A 25,407-nucleotide genomic window follows, 5' to 3' on the forward strand; every position below is an offset into this window, starting at 1 on the left:
CTGAGACGCCAAACTCATCCATCATAATTGGAGATGTGTCATTGAGTATCAATACGCTGTCAGTCTGTCAGGGCTCACACACACGCAGTGCTTACTCCTCTACTGCATTAGCCCTGAGGGTTCGTTGACGTGTATTTTACAAGATGGATGATCTTGAATTACACTACGTGAACAAACTAGTGCGTTTCTGAGCTGGTTGGTCGGAGATTGGAGAGAGATGGCATTGTGTTTATTCTGACTTTGTGTTAGCTCAAGGAGATGGATCCAAAAGGCGATCAATCCCCAGAGACCTGTGTGTGAAAATGGCCGACATTAAAGCAGAAATACGTTTTTAGATAACTCACTTCTTTTAGTGATAATATGTCCTGAAAGGAATTCTTTGAGAAATTCAGAATTCTGAGATTAAATTCAATCCTGAGAAACGGTCAAATCTGAGAAGAAAGTTATACAAATTGAGACTTATGAGGAAAAAAACACAGAAACAATCATTGTTTTGAAGAAAAAAGTGTTTTGGAAAGAGAAATAAAGGTGATTCTGACTTTTTTCTGAGAAACCAGGAGGATGAAATTGTTTGGAAAACAGGAAAAAAGTGAAAAACATCAAACTTTTCTATTTGTTTCTAAAAATAGAAAGAAAAACATCAGAACCTTGACTTTCACAGCCCTTCTTTATAAACATTGTTTGCACTGTCTCCCGTGTCTTTACCTTTAAAAAGTACAGCTGCTCCTGAGCTTATTGATATTTCATAAGTCAACATACAGAACCTGCAATTTTTATGCAGATGCATAAAAATAACATGCATGTGAATACAAACACCTGGGTCTGCATGCATGGGTGACAGTTCATATGTCATGTGAGTCAGCAGCGGCAGGAGCCGCAGAATAATCACATCATCAGCGTTATTTTAAAGAGCCCTGGCTGTGTGTGTGTGTGTGAGTGGGAGGACAAAATGATCGACACAGTGAATCTTTTTTTTCAGGATCACAGTCTGCTCTCACTGTCATGCATCACCTTAAATAAATCTACATTAGGCTTCACCTCGACCCCTCAGACGTTTTATTATATTTTATCTAAACTGAGTCCTTGCGCCTTTCTAAGCACTAAAACTAAAATAAAAAAGGGTGTGTGTGTTTTATGAGTGAACCCATTAGTCACCCGGCAGCGAACAAGTGCAATTAAGGTAATTGTGACATAATGAATGTCCAATATCAATTCAGAATCCTGGCATTTATCACCTGCTGTGAAAAGACATTTATCTGCCACAAAGATGTTGCTGTGCATGTCCGATAAAAAGAAACCTCGTACACAGAGAGTAATCACTGTATTTTAAACATGTTCTGTGTCCAAATGTCTGTCTGACGACAAGTCCCAGCCTGTGACAGCACAAGTAAAAATTTTCTCTGATACTCACGCTGTAAACCTCCATTTTTTTCCCATTCATATTTCATTTCTGTCGCATGAGTGCCTTCTGAGCCGAAGCTGCGGCCGCTCACAAGTATCTCAATTTCAATCGCTTGTCTCTTTATTGCAAAACCCCGCCACCATGACACACCGCCATTCTTCATGCAAATCTCAAATTGACTTCTTGTAGAAAAATGTGCTCTGCAATTATTGTGCATTCAAAAAAGCTTCATTGAGTTGCTGAAGCTAAATTAACGTCACACGAAGAGAGGCGGTCATGATTTAAACTGGAGCGTAGACGCCATGTTGTTGCTGCTGCAGCACGTCTCATGACCCTGAATGATGATAGACATGAAAACACATTAATGTGATCAAACATTTAAATGAGTTCATCCAGCAATCATCTGCCTTACAAACACAAACAGCAGAGAGGAGGTTGAAGTCAGGTCGCGTACTTTGTGTGACACATTAAACCCTGTAATCTTAAGCCATGATGGAGGAGAGGAAATGTGTCATTATATTACATATACTGCAGTGAAAAGCCTCTCATCATCATAATATGATGTGACTTCTGTCCTTTTAAAGTGACATGAACGTCTTATGATGACTTGAAGAGCATGAAAGCAGCATAAAAAATGAATTTGTGATGTCACATTTAAATTTAAATTACCTTGCAATATTGCTGATGACTGGACGATGTTTTGTGTGATGTTTGGATACAGGGACAGCAACACACATATACTTGTAGCATCCCTGCAAAGTCATGGAAAGGATGGAGGAAGAGAAGGCACAGACACTTAAGTAGAAACAATAGTTGGTTGGCATGGTAACATGGTGTTTACCAAACCCCTTATTCTTATTCAGATCCCCTATTCACCCCTAACCAGATGTTTTTTTTATGCTATAGTCGACTGTGATTAAAAACAAAACTTAACCATAGTCGCAAACTAAACTTGACAGCGGGTGATAACAAAACAGCTCACAGTGTCAGGGGGACCCGAACCACAGACTTCTGAGTAAAATCCACCACCATCCCCATCCTAGCTCCTGACATTGACTTACACAGCTGTACAGGTCCCATGATTATATACTAATGCTGTATGTCAGGCAATATGCCTACATGTTCTGTTAGCATAAATGTAGCCGTATATAATATTATTGACCGGGTCATTGCACTTTTTAGTGATGATATGCTGCTTTTAGCTCTCTACCAGCTCTTACGAGACCATCATGTGTTCTTATCAATAAGCAAACATGCAAAAGCTCCTTTCTTGCCAGCTCCTTGTAAAGCTAACTGCTGCTGTCCCACTGAAAATAAACAGACAAAACAGCACATCAGCTATAGTCTACTGATATTACAGTTTGTGGGCATTCAGCATGATCAAATCTTTCCTTTGGTTTAGCTGGTCTCTTGTGGATTTGTTGTAAACAGCTTTGATATACACAGTTAGAGTCTTAGCTTGTATTTGATGTGTGTAAGTGCTTTGCACGGTTCATCACATATATACCTATAAATAGATGAGTAAAAGCATAATGCTATATTAAGTTCTCTGCACCTAAAATACCACAACACAAACCTGGCTGTGCGTCTGGATCCATCATTGAGTCTCTTTTCTGACGTATAACAACATATAACTGGCCAAATGTGCACATGTGAGAAAATATCAGGATATCTTTTTTTTTTACAGTGGAAGTGGTGGAGTATGATAGCAGAAAATGTCTAAAAGATCTGAAACAGCATGTCTTGGTGTCAGGCTCTCAGAATCAAAGAGCAAGGCTTTCTTTGTAGAGCCGCCATTTGCACTGATGCTCAGTAATGATACAGGGAGGGTTCCATCATGGAAGAAGACTGTGATAACAGTTCCTCTTCACCCACAGAGGCGGTAAATAGACCAGCAGCTATATGATGATACGTTCTACATAAGACAAATATAACCCACGACTGAATGGTCCCGCTCTGGAGCTAATTACATGCCCGCGCACCCGCTGCGATCGAAGGCAATGAGTTCACGGCCTCTCTCTGAGGGATGCTGATGAGGAATGTTGGGCTTCGTGAGCTGGAGTCGGGGCGGATGAGGCAACCTCTGACGCATCAAAGATCACAACTGATGATGTTTAACAATGTAAGCGAATGTGTGGGAGAGTACGTGTGCAGCACAGAGTCTGAATAAAAGAAATATATTGATTAATGAATGAAATAAAAAAAAAGACAGCGTGAGGTTCATGACAGCAGCACAGCGATAAGCCAAGACCTGACACCGATATTCACATCATCTCAAAAGAGATGGATGGCCTGATAGCACAATTGATCAATAAGGTATCACAGAAGACCGCCTCAGAGATTATACGAGGTCTTGACCTCAGCTTTTGAGCTCTTGTTGACCCGAAAGGGTGATAGAGATATACCTTCCAAGCAATGAGGAAGTGTCGATATCTAATCAATACAACCCCAAAATGGTCCTGTAACTCGATTACTGCATCGAGCCTTAGACCTTGGAGGGTGTTTGTTTGACCCTTTCAGCTTCAGTCTTTAACAGCATCTGTGGGGACACTGTAAATAAAACAGTTCACACACAGAACTGCTAGCACTCCTAATTCCTTCAGTATTTTCAGGTTTGATTTCCCTCATGACAAATCTTAGGTCTCTTCATATTTCACCTGTAAGAAGTCAGGTTGAAGTTATGGAGTTGGAGTTATGTATACTGTTTGTACAGCTTTGTAATAATGAATAGCATCAGCGTCTGTGTCTTTGTTGTGAGTTGTGACCTGTTAAGACAACAGGAGACATCAGCACATGTAGACAGAGAAAAAGGCAAAACCTCACCCAGATTCTCACGTCATCCTGAAAGAGATTATTGGTCTGAAAACAATTTATTAATAAGGTAATCCAGAGGACTGCCTCAGAGATTATATGTGGTCTTGACTGACCAAGCACCTGTATTTCACACAATGAGAATATGTTGATTTATTCAATACAAACCCAAACTGGTGCCTGTAACTGGACTAAACCATTTCAGCTGAAGTCTGTGAGAACATCTGTCGTGAAGCTGTTACCAGTCTTCCTTATCTAACCATTATTTATCAGTTTCTTTATGTGATTATATCTATTTTATTTGCTTATTTTAATTCCAAAAAGAAATTCTCATCATATTTCATCTGACACAGCTGGGCCGGTCCCAGTCAGTCAGCAAGCTGCACTGCTTAGACCCAAACTTTGTCACAAAGCACTGATAAATGAGTTTGTGACGCAATGTAAGGTTTAAGCAGTTGAAAGGTTTCTGAGGTTTTTCAGAGGGAATATACTGCTGCTCTGCACGGATGGATTTAAACCATCAGTGTGACTCCATTAGAAAAAAGCCTGTGAATTTCCGCGGGGTAGGGTTGTCCTGTATCTTAGTCATGCACCCACAGGAAATGATGATAGCAACATTAGCAAGTGGCTAATCCATCAAGCTAACATTAGATCCTGCAGGCATTAATATTGATATGCATGTTATATAAAGATGAAGGAGTAGTACAGGCATTCCTGTGTGCACAGATAACATTTATATCACTGTGCTGCGAACTGACCACCACCACAGGCACATTTACATGGATATATAGAGACAAAAGGAGGGCAGCTGATATGAAGACCACAAAAAAAGGCTTGGACTTTGAATTATAAAATGCCTCTAGCTCGACATTCCTCCTGATTTAGCATTAAAAGAGTCTGAAATGATGAAGACAATGACAAAATCAAAGTGACAAAAACAGTGGTGAAGGACGACGCTCCCAGAACTTCATCTAAAGAATTCATTATAGCTGAGCTTTGATCAGTCAGAACTGGATATAGGAACTGATGAGGTCCTCATCTTCAGGTCTACCAGATAATGTCTCAGGAACTGGTCTGAAAATCCTTCACATGTCTTAACTCCTGTATGGTAAAGGGGGGGAAAAGCATCACGTCAAGGTCCAAACACTGCTCCTAACTTGTGGTTTCTCATTAAAAAAAATCATACTCACCAAGCTCAAGATAACCCTGGCGACATCGTCAGACTGATTACTAATTCAAGCCTGATGGCTGTACTGGTGTAAGCGTGTCATGGATTGTGTCAGGTGTAGCAGGACCCGAAAAGACCTGAAAAGAGAAGCAGAGTGCTGTCACATGGCCCGGGGCCGTCACAAGTTATTTATCACACTGTTACCAGGCGTGTACTCAGCAGTGCACAGTTTATAAAGACTATACGTACTATGCAAGCACAGATTATATTAAACACAGATTAAGATGGCACTATCAGTACCCAGACAGCGTAGATCTCTCAGGGGCCACCAACCAGAAATGGTGGCAGAGTGGAGCAACAGATGATGATGATGATGCAAAGTGTTTTTCAAGTGCCACTCAGAGTTGTGTAGGATTAAGTTTGAAAAATTGACTATTTTAACTTTATTTTATTTTTATTTATTTATCCTAAATTTAGAATTCAGAATGTTTCTTATAATTCTGAGGTTCACACATCAGTTTCTTTATAATTAAGCAGTCTGAAATTAATTCTGCAAAATGCGGCACGTAGCATTCCTTTGGAAGATTAGCCAATTACTGTAAGTGCGATGCTGTGTCTCAGATGGTCGTCCTCTGCACAAGTTTTTACAGTGTTTACACTGATAGGTCTGGGATTTGCTGCACACATTACACCATCTTGGCATAGCTGTGAGGACACCCGTCCAATTATTGACTATATGAAGTTATGTTTGACACACACATTCATTTTATGGTTCACTTTTGCAAAATGCATCATCTAGCCCTAGCTTTGGTACATTGGCCATATTCAATCTCAGATAAAAAACACACACAGAGTGTGTTTTGTATTACTGCTGTTGCCTCAGGTGAGCGCACAACTTGCTGAATGATTGGAGAATTTGTACATTGAAAATTCTGACCTGACGCACTAATCAGTGGAGCGGCGACCACGTGCACTCTGAGAGAAAACTGGCATTGGATTTTAATTAAAACAAAGAACTGAAGCCATTTTCATTACAATAGAAAGAATTGCATAAAATCATTTAGATGCTGGAAGCTGAAAAATAATAGAGTTCAGCTGTGTTGTGATGAAAGGCCGTTTTAATACCCCCATAGGATTTTCCATAATGAAACGTTTGAGAAGTAATTACAATTTTCCACTTTCCACTACACTCTATGTGGACCACTCTAGCTTGATCCTGCTCAGGTGACATATACAGACTGCACAGCCACCCCATATAAGCACTGTTATAGAGGACTGTAAAAAGAGAGGCCAAAATTGATGACTTGAATCAGTCCCAGCGCCAAGACGGGGGGAGGACAATTTATCCTGCCTAGGTGTTAAAGACGTCTCCTTGATACAATAGAGGATGCCAGGTCCATCTGCGAAGTCACGATGTAAGAGTGGTGCATACATGCAGACAGGGGAAAGCTATGGCTACTAATTCTGCTCATTAATCACCTGTCTGCCGAACATCCTCCAGAGAAAAGTGCTCTGGTTCCTCCGAGGTAATTACAGCACTTGAAGGAACGCTCTCTGCAGCAAACGCTCATAAGTAGCCATCTTATCCCTCTGCTGCCCTTCCTTTTTTGTATCAGCCATGAAGCCAATTGCTTCCATGTCCTCTGGAGAAACTTCCTCTTCCTCCTCCTCCTCCTCCTCCTCTCAAGCCTTTTCTGCTGTGCAGCTCTTGCTCCTCTTCAGCTTTGTAGTCAGCAGCCTTCTCTCTCTCTCTTTCTTTTTTTTCTGGGCACACATCCATTTGGCATCCGATGTGGGATAAATAAATTATAGCCTTTAAAATCAATGCCCAGTCCATGATGTAGGCTGTAGGCTTAGTGCTTGCCACCGTGCTAGAATTATGCCAGCAGGGCTCAGGAAGCAGGCATGTCTGTTTTTTTTTTATTGTTTGTTTGTTTGTTTGTTTTTTGGGGGGAAGTCATTCTGACATTTTATTATTTGTCATAAGTTTTCATGGCTGTTATTATTTTTACTGCAGAGACTGATGGAGGTTTTAGGGCACCATTTGTCTCAGGTAGCCCTTAGTTTGTGACACAACAGCATCCTGGTTTGAACCCCTCCTTTTTTCCCCTGAATTCTCAGCAGCATCTGGAAGCTGCCTTTAATTTCTCCTCAGAAGCACTCAAAGAACCTAAAAATAAATCAGAAACGGTGGCAGGAGTGGCATTTACTTTTAAAGGCAGAGCAGTGGCGATGCAGTGACTCAGTCTGTAAACTGTGTGTTGATGTTAGTTTGAAAGATTTATAACCCTCGGAGGGTAGATGATGCCTCTTCTCCGAGTTGTCGTAGTAATCTCATCTTTGGTTTTAGGAAGCCTGACACTAGACTTGCATAAAATCCCTCTCTCTCTCTCTCTCTTGAACGTGTCCTCGGAGTGGCTCTTTGAGCCTCAGCAGGCTGCCGTCACTTTACTAATGCTTTATTTCTCTTTCTCTGTGTTGCCAGATGGAGATGATACCAGAGCCCGATCCTGACGACGAGGGGACGAAAATAAGTGTAAGTTGAGGAACACGTCACCCGGTTGTAGCTCAGTGGTTCCTGCTCATGACCCAAGTTGGAGCGTTTCATTCTGAGCAAACACAACAGCCGCTGATTTCCCCGAATAATACACCTTCCCCCAGAGAAAGGAGCTCATCAGTGAAATCAGTGGCAGTGTATTATTAGTGTCAGAGTGGTTCCCTTCCTGCACTCATGCCCCAGCAGCTATTCCGCCCCTTTTTTTTCTGACACTTGTGTATGTGCCTTCTGTGCCCAGTGCATCGCAGTGCTATTCACTGAATTACCTCACTGGAGCCTCAAACTGTCACATGTAATGGAAGGAGGTGGATCTGAGATGAACTTTTAGATGCTTGTTTATTTTTTTCCGTTTGATTTCTTTTTCTAATACAATGATCTTTCTAATTATCTTTAAACTATAACGCCTATCAAAACACATGATGTCATGGAGCAGGCTGCCCAGTTTCACCCACCTTCTCCCTGAACCCCATAAAACGCATGCTTATTGTTCTCATTCTGAAAGTGAATTTCAGGGCTCCTACACAGTCTCCATTGTTATTTTAGACTCTAATGAACATCTGATTTTTGTGCATGCACAAGCAAATGAGTCATCTAAATGCTTGTGCATGGGCAAGCAGCCAAGCCCCCTCCCCCCCTGTGTAAATGTGTGCAGGCTGTGGCGATTGATACAGTGAACAGAACCAGGCTGTGTCTAATATCACACAACCTGCCACCATCGTTACAGAGTTGCAGAGCAGTGATGCCCAGTTCAGGGCCTGCAGATACACCTTTTTTTGGGGGGGCTGGGATGGTCAGCAGGGAAACTGCAGGCAACAGTGAATGATTAGGTTCATTTCTGTTTCAGGCTGCACTCGACCAACCCACCACCATCAGGCTGCAGAGCAGGGCAAAGCAATTCCTAATCAATTTCTTTTGTGTGTGAACAGTGTGCCAACAGAATCATATGTTGTATATGCATGAGTAACTGAGTTATCATTGTGATAAACTTGCATAGCTGTATATGATACAGGACAACTTCATGAAGCCTTGTGACGTTTATATTTCAGAAATCTGAACAGGCTGGAAGCATGAATTCATGTGATATCTGTCATTTCTTAGGGGTCATATTAATGTTTGATCCTTAGAATTTGGGTACCATGTTGCTCCTCTCTGCTAGAACAGATTTGGCAGCTCTCTAATTTACAGTTTGGGAGACAGAACTAAACAGAGTTCTCACTCTGGCTTAGAAGAAGACAGATCCTCCCACGTGTCTCTTAGCATTCTGTGGAGTCCTTACTGTAGCATTGCAGTTGTGGAGCTGTTACTGATTCAATCTGAGGATTTTCAGGTAGAAATATCACATCTAGCCGTGGGCCTCAGTATGTTTAGAATAAAAAGGTTATTCTCAAAGTCACCATGCACAGCTTGTGATGTGCCTAACAGCAATGCACTCCGCTTTAATGAGCCCTGATAGACAGTAAGGGGCTCTGGTCTGAATCAGTTTTAACAAACACAGTGACCTCCTAAAAATATGAACTTTCTTAAACCACACATGGTGGTGACCAGTGTCACAGTGCTGCTCTTTGTAAGCCTGACATCTTCCTTATGAGTTGTGGACAGATAAATATGTTGAGAGAAAATTTAGAAATTGTATCAGTAAGGGTGATTAGTCTACTTATAGGCGACATGGACCAGAGCAGCTTTGGGAATTTGTCTTTAAAATAATATAAAAATGTACAAGGACAGTGAGAACAACAACAAACAACAACAAACTTCATCAGTGATTCCCAAACCTTTAGATTTTTTTATTTTAATCAGAGTTCTATTTTTTCTCTATTTTTTGTTTGTTTTTTTACAAATTCTGTTAAAAAAAAAAAACAGAATTCTAATATTTACTCCTGAGATCGAGATTAGAATTCTTACTTGTTTTAACCTTTTCAGAATTCTGACTTTTCAGAATTTTAATTTTAATCTCAGAAGTCTGAATATTTTATCAGAATAAGATGAGAAGAAGACCAGAATTCTAAATTTAATCTCAAATTCTGAGAAACAGGATTATAATTTTGTGCTCATTCTGGCTTCATTCCTCAAATTTAAATTTAGCTTTAATCTCAGAAATCTGACTTCTTTTTAACTCTCTTGAGTCAGATTTTTGTTAGATTAGTTTTAAGTCAAACCTATTTTTCATGTTTCTCAAGTTAGAATTCTAGATTATATTCACTTTAATTACCAGTCAATGGTGAGATTAAATAAGTCACGTTTTTCACTTTTTAATAAAATTTCAAAATATTCTAAATCAGACTTTAATTTCACAGAAAATGTCAAATTCTTTGAAAGGCATTGTTAGTTTGTTGTGTTTGGCCCTAATCATCCTCTGTGAATGATGTTTTACCCTCAAAATGAATGTGAAACAATGAATGTGATTTGCAGGCAGTGCCTAAAATCCGTGATTAGGACTGCTTTATGATAATATTGGATTTTCAATATTAGAGTGTCACTTTGATTAAGTGTCTTAATTTAAAAAAAATCCACTCAGTTTGTTTATTTGCAGGCTTTTAAATTGACTTTCCAGGAAATTACCTTTATCATATAATTGGTTGATAGAATGAGGTGGTGCAGTGATAGCAGTGTCAGGCCTGAGGCCGATTAGAAAGGAAGCTTCCTGGGAATGCAGCATGTTGGGAATAAATGTGACAGAATGAGTCATGAAACCGCGTGGTATTTTATCATACTGTCCAATGTTATGACATCGTGGTCTCTTTTAATTACTCCAACAGACAGTGAAAGTCCAGGGCAACGACATCTCACACAAGCTGCAGATCTCCAGAGTCAGCAAGAGTGACGAGGGACTGTACGAGTGCCGGGTGACACGAGCCAACTACGGGGAGATAGTGGAGTACAAAGCCCAGGCCTGGCTGAAGGTCAACACCACAGCCAGGCCTCGAAGACCACTGCAGCCTCCCAAGAAGAGCTCCCCGCTACATCTGACAGACAAGAAGCCGAGAAAGTCCAACTCGCCTCTGGGGCAGGACAACATGAGCTCAGACCAGAGGGTGGCCTCCACCTCCACCTCTCACACATCCTCCAACACAGCTAAACACAACCCCGGCTCAGGTAAGGCCCCCGGGGAGGCTTACATAATGGGGACACCGGGAGTGAGACTGTAGACTGATGTAGCCGGGCCTTTTACTACTCCACCATAAATCTTGCTGCACATCCTCCCTGATGCGCTTGTGAGTCATCTGGTTAGAAGAGTTTCATGATGATACAGCGATCGAGTGTGAAACAGAAAGAGGAAAAAGTTAGAGAAACAAACGCATCCTGCTGCTCTATGCATTGGAAAAACAAAGCTTTACAGCCACATCACAGCTTGGACCAGGTGGCAATCAACCAGTGTTTACTAGGCTCTGGAACCCCTAGTCGTGGTATTGAGTATGGACAGAATTTAATTCTTTTCAATGACTTTTAATCCAGGTTTTCCACTGCTGTCAGACTCTAAGTCAGTGTGCGCTCATTGTTCACAGTAACATAGAGCCCTGCACCTTTATGGAAACAAGCAGAGAGGATTCAAACATCTTTAATGCTCTTATATAAATATAGACTCCCACACATGCTATATACAGTTTTACAGTCACCCTACTCTGCACATCATCTGTAAATCCAGCATATTAGACAAATATTTGCAGATTTCTTTTGTCATCTGACCCTCACCCAAAAGTGAGTCAGTCATGGCTTCTTGGCTGTGAATAGAGTGCAGAATTTTTTGTTTTTAACAGAATGTTTTTACTGAACCTTTTTTTATTTTTTGCATTGTTTTTAATGTAAACATGCAGAATAAATACAGCCACAGCTGCTTTCTATGGTAGCACAGTGGGCCTTGTTTCAATCTGTGCACCATCTTCCATAGCTCTATATGTGCACTCTTTACAACAGGCTGTTTGTAGTTATATTGTATTGAGAGCAGCACATGGCAGATTAGTGACGAAGAAGAAAGAGGCAGCAGCACGGGACCGTTCTTTGGCTTTGGAATCCATCTGTTTAGACTTCAGCACACGTCACAGACAAGCCAGGCTCGTAAAAACTGACAATTTACAACTGATTAACAAGTCATGAAAGTTTCCTTCAGCTCAGGATCCTATCTGTAGTCACTGGAGATGTGTAGGAAGCCTCATCTCATTCAGTTCTTTATATTCAGGGATCAGATTCGAGTCAATCGGCTGCCTGGAGCATACCCCAAATGTTGCCTCTGGATTTATTCTAACTAATTCTTGGAGATGAGAGCACACACCACCCTTTCATGCTTCTCTCTGCTGGATACCTGTGTGGTTTAGAGTGTGCTGTTGGTGGTGAAGGTACAACATGACCAGGCTTTCGGCTGAATTTCTTTTTTTAAATATAAGAAATACCCCATGAGCAGCATAGCGGGTTCTCCAGGCAGGATTCCTCTGATGCTTCTTTAGAATCGTCTTATTACAGAGGTTCTGCTCGCTGCGGGCTCAGGATGCCTGCCTCAGCATCTCAGGACAGCCTGAGATGCATTTTAGAGCCCGTACAGCTCTAAAATGTTCACATCTTGGCCAACCTACTGTTGTAACAATACAGTGGCTGCTTGCAACGAAGCAATAAGGCAAAAAGGACGCTATCATTACAAAGGAATTCAACCAATCAGAGCAAATAAACAGGAGATGCCTGTTTACAGTATAAGTAGGGCTAAAAAATGACTTCAGTGCAAAAACTGCAGTTCCTCAAATGTCCACCTGAGACTGGATCCAAAAGTGAGTCGATTATAAAAACAGACCTGCATGTTTCAATCATTAATATTAGGATTCTTATAGGATTATAAGTGAGGAGGGGTGGATGCTTCTTGCTAACATGGCTGTCTTTAAAATCCAAAGCAACTTCTGTATTTTGTCTCTTGTTATAATAATATCTACGTCTAGGTCATCAGCATCTATGCCATAAAATTACAGCAGTGATTTCTATCATCTCATCGGCCACCTCTGTGGGTGAAACACCCCCCGAGTACTCCCAAACTCCAGCTTTGCTCAGAAGAACATGTTCAAAATGATCCGGATCTCCTCTTCAGCAGCCACATTGTGACAGAAGAAATCTATAATTAGCAACACAGGCCTGCATTTTACCCTCAGGTGGCTTTGTGTAAATTCGTTCTTATTATTTCTCTCGCTATCCAGCCTCTGCTACAGATACAGATACAGCTACAGTGCTGCTTTTCCTCATCTATAAATGCCAGCCGTTTCTTCGCTGGTCAGACAGTTCAAAGGCAGAGTCGACCCTGCTTTGGGCTCAGATAGCCCTCTGCACCCTGCAGCAAAACACAGAACCATATTACTCGCCACTGAATAGAGGTAAAAAGTTGAATAATCCCCAGGGCTGCAGAGTCGGAGATTATGAGGCAGCCAAATTATGCTGACAACTGTGTTGCAGTGAGTCCTCTGTGTGGTGTGTGTGACACTGATAAATGCCTCTCTGTGGCTGCTCAGGCAACCTTAGCCACCTTCGCCGAGCGGCGGAGAGGTGTTACGGCTGAGGGCGACAGAGTTCTATTACCGCCACGCTCGGGTTTGAGGCAGATGAGCAACAATAGGTAAATGGGCTGAGATGAAATTAAACCTGGGAGAGTGCAGATATTTTCCTTTTCCGCATTGCTGCTTCTGTAAACAATGAGGCACTTTCCAGATGGAGGGAATGCGACTCTGGCTGGTGGAGCGGCCGCAGCAGCAGCAGAAGCGGCAGAGTGGTTTGTTCACAGCTACTCCCCACCAGTGTGTCAGCTGTTGTTAGATCACAGCTCGGCTTCCATTGTTCCTGGCAGTGTTGTTCTCTCAGAGCTCAGAGGTGACCGGGGCTGAATGTGGAGGGGGGAAAAAAAGGGGGGGGGAGAAAAATGTCCCCCAAGCCAGAGTTGTTGTCCCTCCACCCCTGAGGCCAGCCGGGCCCACGCATGAAATAAAAACAAATATGGACTCAGCTTGATTGCATAAGCATTCATCCAAATAAAAAAAAAATCACTGACCTTGTTTTTAACATTTTTTTTCTAAACTGCCTTGACTGCATATGTCTAAGGAAAGAACACCAATGAGTCATCATTCCAGTAGGTGGTTCGGAACAGCACGACTGTTGTTCAAGGCTGTATTTATATTGTTCAAGCAGCCAAACACAATGCCAGCGTGTCACTTCATGTATGCCTGGGATCTTCTGGGGGTCCCTCTTTACTCATGCTTTTGTCTTTTGCGTGGATGTAAATCTGGCAAACATCTGTCAGTGCACGACAAAGACAAAAAAAACAGACAAAGTCCTGATCAGCACTGAAACCTCAAGGTGGATGCACTGCACAGAGAATCCAGCACGCTGACTGTCCTACAACAACATATATGTCCTGTTAAACTGACAGTTAATAGAAGAGGCAGCTGTAATTGCAAGCTGGGTGGAGTTCCCCAGAGATCTATTCTGGTTCCTCTCCACTTATCAAAAGTTAGTGATAAATAGACAGTATAAACTAAAGTTACAGAGGATGAGCAGCAGGGTGCTGTAAACACTAGCTGAGCTCATTTCTCTCTATATCACAGCAGTTGTAACATCACACACTGAGATGATTTAGACAGCTCAGAAGCTACTGTTGAATGACGATGAATAACAACAATAATGAGTCAATCATTTTATGTCTGTTAAATTATTAGAGTAGCTTGTTAGCCTTAGCAGAACAAACATTTTACCATAAACCTTAAATACTTTGATGCACATTTCATGTTTGTTATATACTCAGTTCATTCACAATGATTTGATTTGTAAAATAATGTCAAACATATTGTGGTTGCCCTCACAGTTACATCAAGAGACCATTACAATGTTTGCCCAAACCTCAGAAACAAGTTCCAAATGAAATAATACATAATAGCATAATGATCTTATTGAAATTATAACTGTAGGGAAAGTGGGTGGCTGTCATCTCACATGGCTGCGAACAGAGTCAGTATTTATATTAAAAGAATACTGAACGATCCCTGCAGAGCTGCTGACACTAAGGCCGTGTCAGCTGCTGGTTCCTCGTGTCAGTTCTGGCTATATGTGCGCAGTAATGTTGTGTAAAACACACACACACATCTCCTGATGGTACTTCTGGAGCTTTGTGTTATCACATTTACCCTCACTCACAGCTGAAGTCGAGCCACATGGTAATGACATCCACTTGTATTTAAGCAGTCAGTCATCCAAAAATCCAGCGATGGCTCAGGCGGGGAAGGAAGGCAGGCAGACAGTCAGAGAGTGTATCACTCCACCAGCAAACCAGACAGCAAGTTTTATAACTGAGCCCACCAGGCAAGTATAAGAGAGAGGCAGTCAGACAGACAGCCAGCCAGCCAGGGATCAGCAGCTATAGATGGAGCTGGCACTAAGCCAGTTTGAGCTCCCTGCAGAGGAGCTGTGGTGATTCACCTCCGTGCCTCGCTGAACCTGACTGCCTCACTGGCCTGGAATCGATATTCCACATCGCCCGTTTTGCCAAGCCAAAAACATTTTGGCAAAAAAAACCGTGGAGTGTTGTGTTAGGTTAAGTAGGACAAAATGAATAGTATTCAGCGTGTGTATATTCTATCCCAGCATGCACTGAGAGCGCTCAAAAGGTCTCTGCTAGCTCAGACGGATGCTCTCACTCATTATACCTACGCATAATCCAGCCGCTGGGGCTGTGGAGGAAGCCAGGGTGGAAAATATGCAAACTTGAGAGCGCCATCATGCATGAGACACTTAAAACCATGTTCACCAAGTAGTCACTTCTTCTTCTGCAAAAAAAAAAACAGCATCCCAAATGACTTGTAACAGCATAGTGACCTTGTTAAGCACAGCAACAGGGGTGGAGATCCTTTTAGCTGTAGTGATGGAGGAATGAAACTACGGCTCTTTGCACAGCAATTAAAATGTGTAGTAGTGTGTGACAACAAAAATAAAAATGTTCTGTGCTGATTTCTAAAAATAGCGCAGGTGGAAAACTGCTCACACACAAATGTTTGTGTAAAAACTGGTGAAATAGAAAAAAAATACATTTAACAAGCAGAAAAAGCTAGAATGGAGAACAAGATACGAGTAAACTGTCTCAAATTCCATTTAATTAACGCAGTGTGTTTGCTCCAGATATGTGGCGCATCCAAACTGCGTGCTGCTCCTCTCTCTCTCTGTGTTCAGTTCTGACTCAGGGGACAGTAAGCAAACATGTTCCAGACCTATTGAGAGTTTTTGGATGCTTTAAAACAGAGCAGCATATCAGAAATAAACCATTCAGTGCTTTAAAAACTCAGGGCCTCAGAATGGCTGGACTGATGTGATCCACTTTTCCTGCTCTTAGGAGCTGAACTCTACAGTTCAGATTTAGCTGCAGCTGCCTGATCCATTTTTAGAAAGACCTGCGAAGATGGTGTCACAGCAGACAGGCTGTTGGAGCTGAGGATGAATACATTCTGAGAGACTTGTGGCTGATTCAGTAATTGTCTTAATGTGGATTCGTGCTCTCTGGAGCCACGCTATGGCTTCATTATTTCCCTTGACTCCATCAATCCATCCATTTTCCTTCACTTACCGGGGGTCGGGCTGTGGGGGCAGCAGCCTATAAGCAGGGAAGCCACCTGCCCAGCCACCTCCTCCAGCTCCTCCTGGGAGGAGCCCCAGGACATGCTCTTAGTTGGACATGCTCCAAACATCTCATCAGGGAGGCACTCAGGGTGCATCCTAACCAGATGCCTGACCTCCCTTTAAATGGGATCTCTCAATGCAGAGGAGCAAAGACTCTACATATCTCAGACCAGACCCGAGCTGGCATCACTGGAGACACCGCACAGATCCAGGCCTTGAATCTATTTCATACATCAAGCTGTGCTGAAAGCATCCCACAGGGCATTACTATGGACCAGAATGTTTCAAAGCATATAACATATCTTATTAGCAAGTACAGAGTTAGCAATCAATGGCTCTGCTTTAAAACAGGATAAAATACAAACTTGTGGAAGAATAACTTAGCTAAGCTAACCATAATAAATCATCTTAACTTCAGATGTTGGTATAATATTTCTAGACCCAGACTCATATATTGGATTGCTCATATTGAAACCAGTATTGAAAAACAATATGCTCCAAGAGAAAACATTCACTTAACAATTATAATCCAGAAGAATACCCCACTGTCCACATTCCTTTAGTGTGTCTGCTGCTGGAGAGCACGCAGCACAGACAGGTTTTTATAGCAAGGTAGCTAGCTAGCCTGCTAGCATACATAAAGTAAATAAGCTGATACACTGGTATTAGAATATTTTGTCCTCAGATCTTGTCCACATCTTGATGCATGCAGCATCCGACTGAGATGTGGTCAAACTGACTTAGACGGTGTATCTGAAAATATCAGATCCGTTCTGCACAATTCCACCTCTGCAGATCTAATTTGATAAGAATCTGAACAGAAATGGACACGGTGCTGCCTGCTGTGGTCTTTTTTTTTTTATCTGACCCGGAGCAGCTTCCCACCCAGTGGCAGTGGTTGGACACTAGAAAGAGGAACCGAACCATCCAGATCTACATTAAGCTGATGGAGCAGATCTCCCGGACCGTTATGACACCTGACATCAGAGCAACAGTACTAAACCTGTCTTGTGTCAGGCAGATGTGTTTGGGCAGCACAGGACAATGGTTTGATCAGCGCCTGCGGCCTTGTTTCAGTTAAGCCTCTCCAGCTGTCTCCTAACCATGACCCTGCCTCCATGACCTTCTGAGCCCACTTCCCTTCCGACCCCCTTGGAGACAGGCTGAGGTGTCAACACCGACAGGTTAAATGTTAAATGCCTGCCGCACAGCTCTTTCTAAAATCCAACACTGTGACAGTCAGCATGTAAATTCTTGCAAATGTGAGAAATGAAAAGGCTTCCATCCTGCTCTTGCTACCAGCAGTTCCTGTTCTTACGCAGAGCTCGGAGTAGACGTGTGTGAGACCTTTGAGGCAAATCAGACAGCAGCAGGTCAGCAGAGGACAAAAAAAGGAAAATCATCTGTGAATGTTTTGTTGCTGGAAGCGTGGACACTGACTGTACGCATGCTTCATTAATTGAGTTGCTGTGTTTGCCAAACAGGGAAGACTTTCTTAAAAACTGTTCATCATTTAATCAAATGTGTTTGATTAACTGCAGCTGTTCAAATATTTTCTGTTTCTGTGTGTGTGTGTGTGCTGACCGTTACTGTACACTAGTGAAATCCTAGCATGCAGTACCTGCACAGCTGGGCTGGAGGAGTGGGTCATGTTAAATTGATGAAACATCTCCGGCAGTCTCAGCAATCCTCTTTGCACACTAACATACAGAAAGATTGCAGAGTCTGAAAGATAACTGTGATTTAATGAATTCATGTTTACAAGGTAAATCTCATCCTGTAAGCGTGTGTGTGTGTGTTTGTGTGTGTGTGTGTGTGTGTGTGTGTGTGTGTGTGTGTGTGTTTCAAGGCCTATATGACATTATTTTGACATCAGCCAACAAATGTGCAAAATCCACAGAAATGACATGTCTTCATATCTGAATAAATAATTGACAAAGAAAACTGCAAATACATAGATCCCTGAGAATGTTTGAGCATGTTTTGTACAACATAGAACAGTGTATGTGTTGCTGTGCTTTCACACCAGAGAGAAGAGAGAGAGAACGTAGCTTTTCTTGCTCGTGTCCTTGAAGCTCGAAGCAGGTTTTTTTGTGTAAAATATATGTCCATGCTCACCAACATAGATAAATGGAAAAAAGGCTTCAATGGCTGGACCACTGTAATTGTAAATCAAGCTGTGTAGCTGCTCAGATCTTCGTGTGCAGCTGACAGTCGGTGACCTCACACTTGAACCTCCTTCTGTATTTTACCAGGTTCAGGACCCCACAGTGCACATGCTCCACGATTTGAAAAGGCCACTAGCAGAGTACACATGCTGGACTGAACAAAAAACGTCTTAACCTTCACACCATCGAAGTTTGATATAACACAGAGTCTCTGTGACTGGCCTCTGATCAAGGTCCACCTAAATACAGTATATCACCAAGCAACACACCAGTATTCAACTCCGGCTAGCTCAAACCCAAAGAAAGAACGATAAAGACGAAAACTTATGGAGCTGAATATCTTCACCCTTTTAATGGCCTTTCTACACTGTGCGATATAGCGATCTTATAAGACCATTGCATGGCACACTATGCGACGTGAATCTAATAAACTTTGCTATGACGTCAAGTTTGATGCGTACAGATTGTACGATGACTATTTACTGACTCGCAGGCGATCGCAGGTTATGACATCAGTCAACATGTGAGGAGGAGGAGGAGGATGTGGATGTGGAGTGACAGGTCATAGCAGCTGTCACACTGTGAGTTAGTCATCCTAAATTTCTGACACCGCTAGAATTTTATCTCAGCTTGTCTTTGGTCGCAAGACGCTGACAACGTCATGGAACCTGTCTCACAGTGTGATGTAAGACCACCGTTTTAGAGCCACGACCAAAGATATCTCCACGATTCTCCTACGATGGTCGTCTGTTGTCTGCAACAGGCCAATATCACACAGTGTAAACCGGGCATAACAGTCCACCATGTTCTTGTCCAATTTACACTGATCATCTCCTGAAGTACTATGAAAGGACCTGCTTGCATAAAATCTGATCAGTTAACCAGTGGACACTAGTCCCATTTTCCAGCTTGTATCTGCTCCATTCTAGACGGAAAACCATAGACAGAAAAAGCGGACCAAAACAGTTAACCTGTGGTCCTCCACAGGTACCATGCGTGCCTTTACATAAAACCGTCGGCCTCCTATTTCCTCTTAAACAACAGATTGAAGTAAAAAGGCAGCAAACTGCCTGAAGTCTTCAACTGGAGCAAGCCAATGCCCTCAAAGTGCTTCAAACTTTCAAACTCCATCTCATCACAGTCAACAACCAGGAGTAAGAGACAACAACTTCACTAACAGCTTCTGTGGGGGGAAGAAGCTCCAGAAGAAAGAAAATTGAAGCATTTAATGGAAAAATCAGTTCCTCAAGTGTTCGTGCTGAGCTACAGGATATGTAGCACAGAAGAAAATATCAATATGTTGTGCATGTGGGCATCACAATTACAAAAAGTCTGAGTTGTATCCTGAATAATCTTTCAGAATGAAACACAGCAGCTGTGGGACAGAGTGAAGCAGGCCTGTCAGTGCCGGGTCATCGTGACCTCCTTCTGGGTATACACAGTAACCCGACGTGACGGGTCAGTGCACACTGCACAGCTGTGCTGGGTCATTTCTTTAGTGTCAGTTGTGACATCCTCCAGCTGCACTTTTAAAATGCGCTGAACCAAAGTTTAAATTGTGCTGCACTCCCTCCAGAATCCAGCGATCAAGCCTCACTTGTAGAGAACAGCGGGGAGATTGTTATTCATACATTATTGATTTGCTGTTGTAGTGGTTTCTATTGTTTCGTATGCTATTTGCAAAGTAATTCTTCAGTTTGCCTGTCTGAGAGAACACCCATAATAAAGAGTATGTGCATGTACTGTGGATATGATTTTATCAGGTAACAAATATGTGGAAGAAAATAAGCTGTAGAGACCTTTCAGGCCCTCCGGTCTTCAGGGCGATCTTTAATTTGTCACACAATCACAACTGACCTGAGGAATGGGACAGTCGCCACTGTTGTTGTCTCATGTTTGTTGGATTCGACACATCCTCACAGCACATATGAAACATTGTTCAGTGTCGCTGCGTCACAGCGATGACACATCTGGTGGAGTATCTGACGTGCATGCTTATAAAGGCTGCAGAACTTTGCTCCAGAGTGCTGTTTGCTTTGCTTTAAGTGGTGTTGTTGTTGTAAATGACACCTGACACCTGGCTGGGAGCCACTGCTGGGATCGTCATCCCATTAAGAAGGGTCACTGCTACCACATACTACAAGAAAGTGCAGAGACATTTTGTCACATTTAGTCCTGAACAAACTGGTTTTAGTGCAGATCTTTCATCTTCTTTTATCTCCTCTCTGTAGCTGTCTCATGTTTTCTTCTTATCATGTTGCTGCTTCCATACTGTGCTCTGTGTTTAGTGGAGGAATGGTGCTTCCTTTAGGGCGGTAACTCCTTCAGGCATGGCGTCTTTTACAATGTAGAAGTGTCTACATTGTAAAATGATGGCTGGCTGATTTAGGAACAGAGGAGGTAGACTGGACAAAGGGAGTGAAGCAGAGAGAAAGAGGAGGTTATTGTTGTTGAACTCCATAAAAATTACTGTGCTGTTTCTTTGTTGTTGTTTGGAAAGAGACATCTGTGTTGTTTGCAGCCAGACAACAAATAAAGTTCAGAAAATCTGCTCTCTGCCCACCAGCATCACCCAGAGCCTGAGCGCCAACCTTTGACCTTTGCCCTTATTTCCACCACACAAAGTGATGGTTTTTATTTCAGTTGTGTGGATAGCTGGTGTGGATAGCTGAAATCTGTGTGAAGATTATAAACATTATGGATGAAGGGTGGCGGCAGATTGGCACACACATGGTGCTCTAATGGAAAAACTCACAAACGCTCCTCAGTAGTGTAGGTTAGCCTCAAAAAGGGGAGCACAGAATAAATAAATCGTCTTTTCTCCTGAGATAATTATGTGAAATTGGACATATTTTAGTATAGTGTCGCTGTTAATCTGTAGATAATAATAAAGAGCTTGGAATAGTGTGCGTTTTGTGTGTACATTTCCTCGTCTCCCTGCCTTCCTCTGACTGCGAGCTGGAGGCTGATTAATTATGCTCTGTGTGAAGGATGTTTTGGCCCGGAGTGATTGCTGCTCCTCTGTGGCTCTCCTGTTCTCAAGATCACCTCAAGCCAAATGAGATGTGGTAGGGGAGGAATAAAGGGTCAAAGCCCTCCATCTCTGCACCCTCCACCTTCCTTTTTCCACCCACCCCCTCCTCTAGCAGCCCCGACAATCCAGAGCTGAACCGCCAAGAACAATGTGTCCCTCTGGATGATTTTCCTCTAAGAACCATCTCACAGTCTGACACAGGAATCTAGTAAATGTCAATGTGATTTAGAGAATATTTCATTTTCCGTTCCCCAGGTCCTGCCTTGTTTCACAGGATTATATTTTTGTACTTTCTTTTCCCTCTATATAAACCGACTCATCGGTGTTAACAGGAATCTGCTGGATTGGACTGTATTGCTGTCATTTGTAACTTTGCTCTCATCAGTTCGGGTTTGAGATGCAGGCGAATCGAAGTGAAGTCAGAGGCGGCTGCATGTGTTCTGTTTGCAGCAGTCATGTCAGATGCTCAGTAAACAGTCGGAGCAGCCTTCCACAGTGGAGGCAGCAGCGTGTCAGGGCCGGGGCAGCGGTGGCCGTCTGGGTGGAAGCTTTACAGGCCGGTACACAAACCGCTTACTGGGACAGGAACACTTTGTGTTTTTTCAGTTAAGAGGATGACATTAAATGTACAGCATGTACTTATAAGGTCATGGACAGATTATTTAAGCATCATCTCCCTTTTACATCGGGGCCAATGCACTCAGGGAAGATAACTATAGACACAGCAGATGTCTACATTTCTTCTACATTTCTTTGCGTCTGTATTTGCTTGAATCTTGTGTCATTCTCTGTGACGTTTTTCGTCACTTTTGCATCTTTGCAGTCCTTATTTGTGCATTTTAGTGTTTGCACTCTTTTTATTAGTTCATTTGCAGTCCTTTACATTTGATTTGACATCTTTTTTTGTTTAACTGATTTTTGTGGTAATTTCCTGCCTGTTTGAAGGTGTTTCCAGCTGTTGTGCGCCTCTTTGCGGTCGGTCCACTGATGCTGTTGTCACTGTGTGGCAGCCAATCACAAGCAGAGCTGATGTTTGACCTTGACATTGTTGAATGCCATATTAAGCATTTACATTGACCTGTATGCAGGGATAAATATGTAAAGCAAGACTTGAGAGAAGGCTTGAGAGAGACAAAAACAATAAGTAGATGTCTGCATGTTGATGAATGTGCTGGTGACACCTGGTCTTTCCGATGATTTAAGCTTACAGTCTGTCTGCCTGCCTGGTCTCACAGTGCAGCTGACTACATCTAATGAAACCATATGGTGTAAAAAAAACTGGAACGCAGAAGAGGGTGAAACACAAGCAGACATCCATGTGTTAGAGGAAATATCAGGAAGAGATTGGACGGCGGTGCATGTAGCGCTTTCACACTGAGGAAAGATTCACTGAGGTGGATGAACAGTATGGGTTGGGAAGGTGGGGATAAACATGGCACAATTCCTGGGCGGAGTGTCCTGGGAATATACAACTCTCATTTACTCTTGATGGTACGGTCTGGTACCTAGCAGCTAATGGTGGCTCATGTCAAATAACAACAAACATTGTCAGCAAGGTTGCTAACAGCTAAGCTACCATCAGCTGATGCCATCGTGAGAGCCTGGTTTTTAAAAAGTTATATAATGCTCTTTTTTTGAGGCTTCACGTCATTAAGATGGCTGATGCAGCTCTGCATCCACCCATTATGAAAAAAGTGAGGTCTAAGGACTGTATGTCCTTATGGAAGCTGCCAAATTGGACCTCCAAGGACATGTGCAGTCTTTTAGCTAACATGAACTGAGACAATAATAATAATCACAAGGGGTTAAGAAGAAGAGGCAGGAACCAGCTGCTCAGTCTTATCCCACCCATGACAGGGGGTGTGTGCTGTAACTTAAAATTCATTGAAATGTTACATATCATGGGCCTCCAGACTCAGATAGTTATGCAACAATGTGATGTTTCTCACACACACATTTTTTGTTAAATAGTATCATGAGGTTGGCACTTCAGTGTGTGTTTTCCCAGGCTGCACCTCGATATGTTCGTAGGGTCAACAGTCGTCGCCATGGTAGCATGGTAGCAGTGTTGTGTAGGCATGGTGACCTCCTGGGTGAAAGTCAGCCACCATCATCCCCGACCCAGCCATCTACCATGGGCTTCTGCACCTCTATCAATCCAGCACAAACACAAGCATGTGTCAAATCTGAGCAATGAATTATTGACCAAATGTGGCTAATTTATATATATATGCACATGTTTCTGCCCCTCATGACCGTTACAAACCTCACTTCACACTTCATTTTCCACTCGAGGTCGGACTCACACACAGACTATTTCACACACAAAAAACATGGCACAGATAAGAAAGACAATTCTGAAATTGCACCAAAATTACGTGACTATGGCGGGAGAGCAGCGAGCCAAAAACCAGTATTTAAGGGCAGCAATAAAAGGCAGGGACAGCATTTCTGAACTTTCAAAACAAGAGGGACAAGCAGATGTCGCTGCATCAGACATCATGGATGTGGAAATAAAGCTTCCTGATTCTGTTCTGTTTCCTCATGTGTGTGTTTCCTAAAACAAAGAGTTAATGCTGACCGTGTTTTTATGTGTTTCCTTCTGTCCGCAGGTACAAGAATATCATCCAGCTACGGGCTGGCGCTCCTCCTCCTGGCGTGTGCTCTGCTGAGGGATGCCTTGTTATAATTTGGAGAACTGACATGGTTTGCACCCAGCTCTCTCTCCACTCTCTCTCTTTCTCTCTCGCTCTCTCGCTCTCTCTCTCTCTCTCGCTCTCTCTCTCTTTTTTCTTTCTGTTTGCCTTTAAAGCGAACAAGAAAAAAAAATGCCTGTTTTACTCCCCCCCCCCACGCCTCTCTGTCCCTCCCCACCTCTGTTCACCCCCCCATCCTCCCCCCTCCACCCCCCCCCCCCCCTCCTCTCCCACCATGTGGACAGCACAGTTGGCCCCCCTCTCCCCCTCCCTCCCCTCTTCCTCTCCCCCACTCCTCCCCCTTCTCATTTCCTAAGCTACTCCTGCTCTTGCACCCAGCACACTGTTATTAGCAACACCAGTCACATTTAAAGCAGTCGGATTTTTGTACAGACGTCGACTCTCCACACCATCTGCGGTGCAACGCTGGACTCTTGTCGGATAACTCTCACGGAGAAATGACTTTGTTACGGTTTCGCTGTTCCAGTTCATGTGTTCATTGCTCAAAAGTGAACAAGAAAAAAAGGAGAATCTATATTTGTGTAATGTATATGATTCTAGATATATATCTGTTTTCTTTGAAACGCCTAGAGAAACTGTATGTGCTGTATACATAGCTACCACTCATCATATTGGCCATGGAACATCATTGTGAATAGCCCTCTTAAAGAGATCAATTTAATTCAAGTCTGTGTTAATTTAGACTGTTAACATGAACCATCAGGTTAAGAAGAAAAAAGAAAAATGTTTTTTTTTCTTTCAGCTGTATCGGCCAATTTTAACATCCTGTTAGTGCTACATATACAGATGTGCATGCTTTATTGGTCTGAAGGCTTCTACGAGAGGGAAAGAATTTGAGCTACATACACTCGGTGTTACAATATGTTAAATTTAGCTTTATTTTAATGTGCTAGCTTTGATGTAAAAAAAAACACAAATTGTCCCT

At 42.6% G+C, this 25,407-nt stretch overlaps 1 protein-coding gene across 1 annotated transcript in view; it reads left to right on the top strand.

Moving 5' to 3' along the window:
• Nucleotides 1-24,586, top strand: part of LOC114453414 (V-set and transmembrane domain-containing protein 2A-like) — a 62,318-nt gene extending 37,732 nt beyond the window's left edge. The window contains exons 3-5 of the mRNA XM_028433305.1: nucleotides 7,867-7,917; nucleotides 10,695-11,031; nucleotides 24,378-24,586. Coding sequence (XP_028289106.1) covers nucleotides 7,867-7,917; nucleotides 10,695-11,031; nucleotides 24,378-24,454 — 465 coding nt within the window. The 3' untranslated portion in view covers nucleotides 24,455-24,586. The remainder of the gene's footprint in view (nucleotides 1-7,866; nucleotides 7,918-10,694; nucleotides 11,032-24,377) is intronic.
• Nucleotides 24,587-25,407: the final 821 nt, after the last annotated feature.

This window comes from Parambassis ranga, chromosome 20 (genome assembly GCF_900634625.1).
Source record: "Parambassis ranga chromosome 20, fParRan2.1, whole genome shotgun sequence".
Classification (NCBI taxonomy): domain Eukaryota; kingdom Metazoa; phylum Chordata; class Actinopteri; family Ambassidae; genus Parambassis; species Parambassis ranga.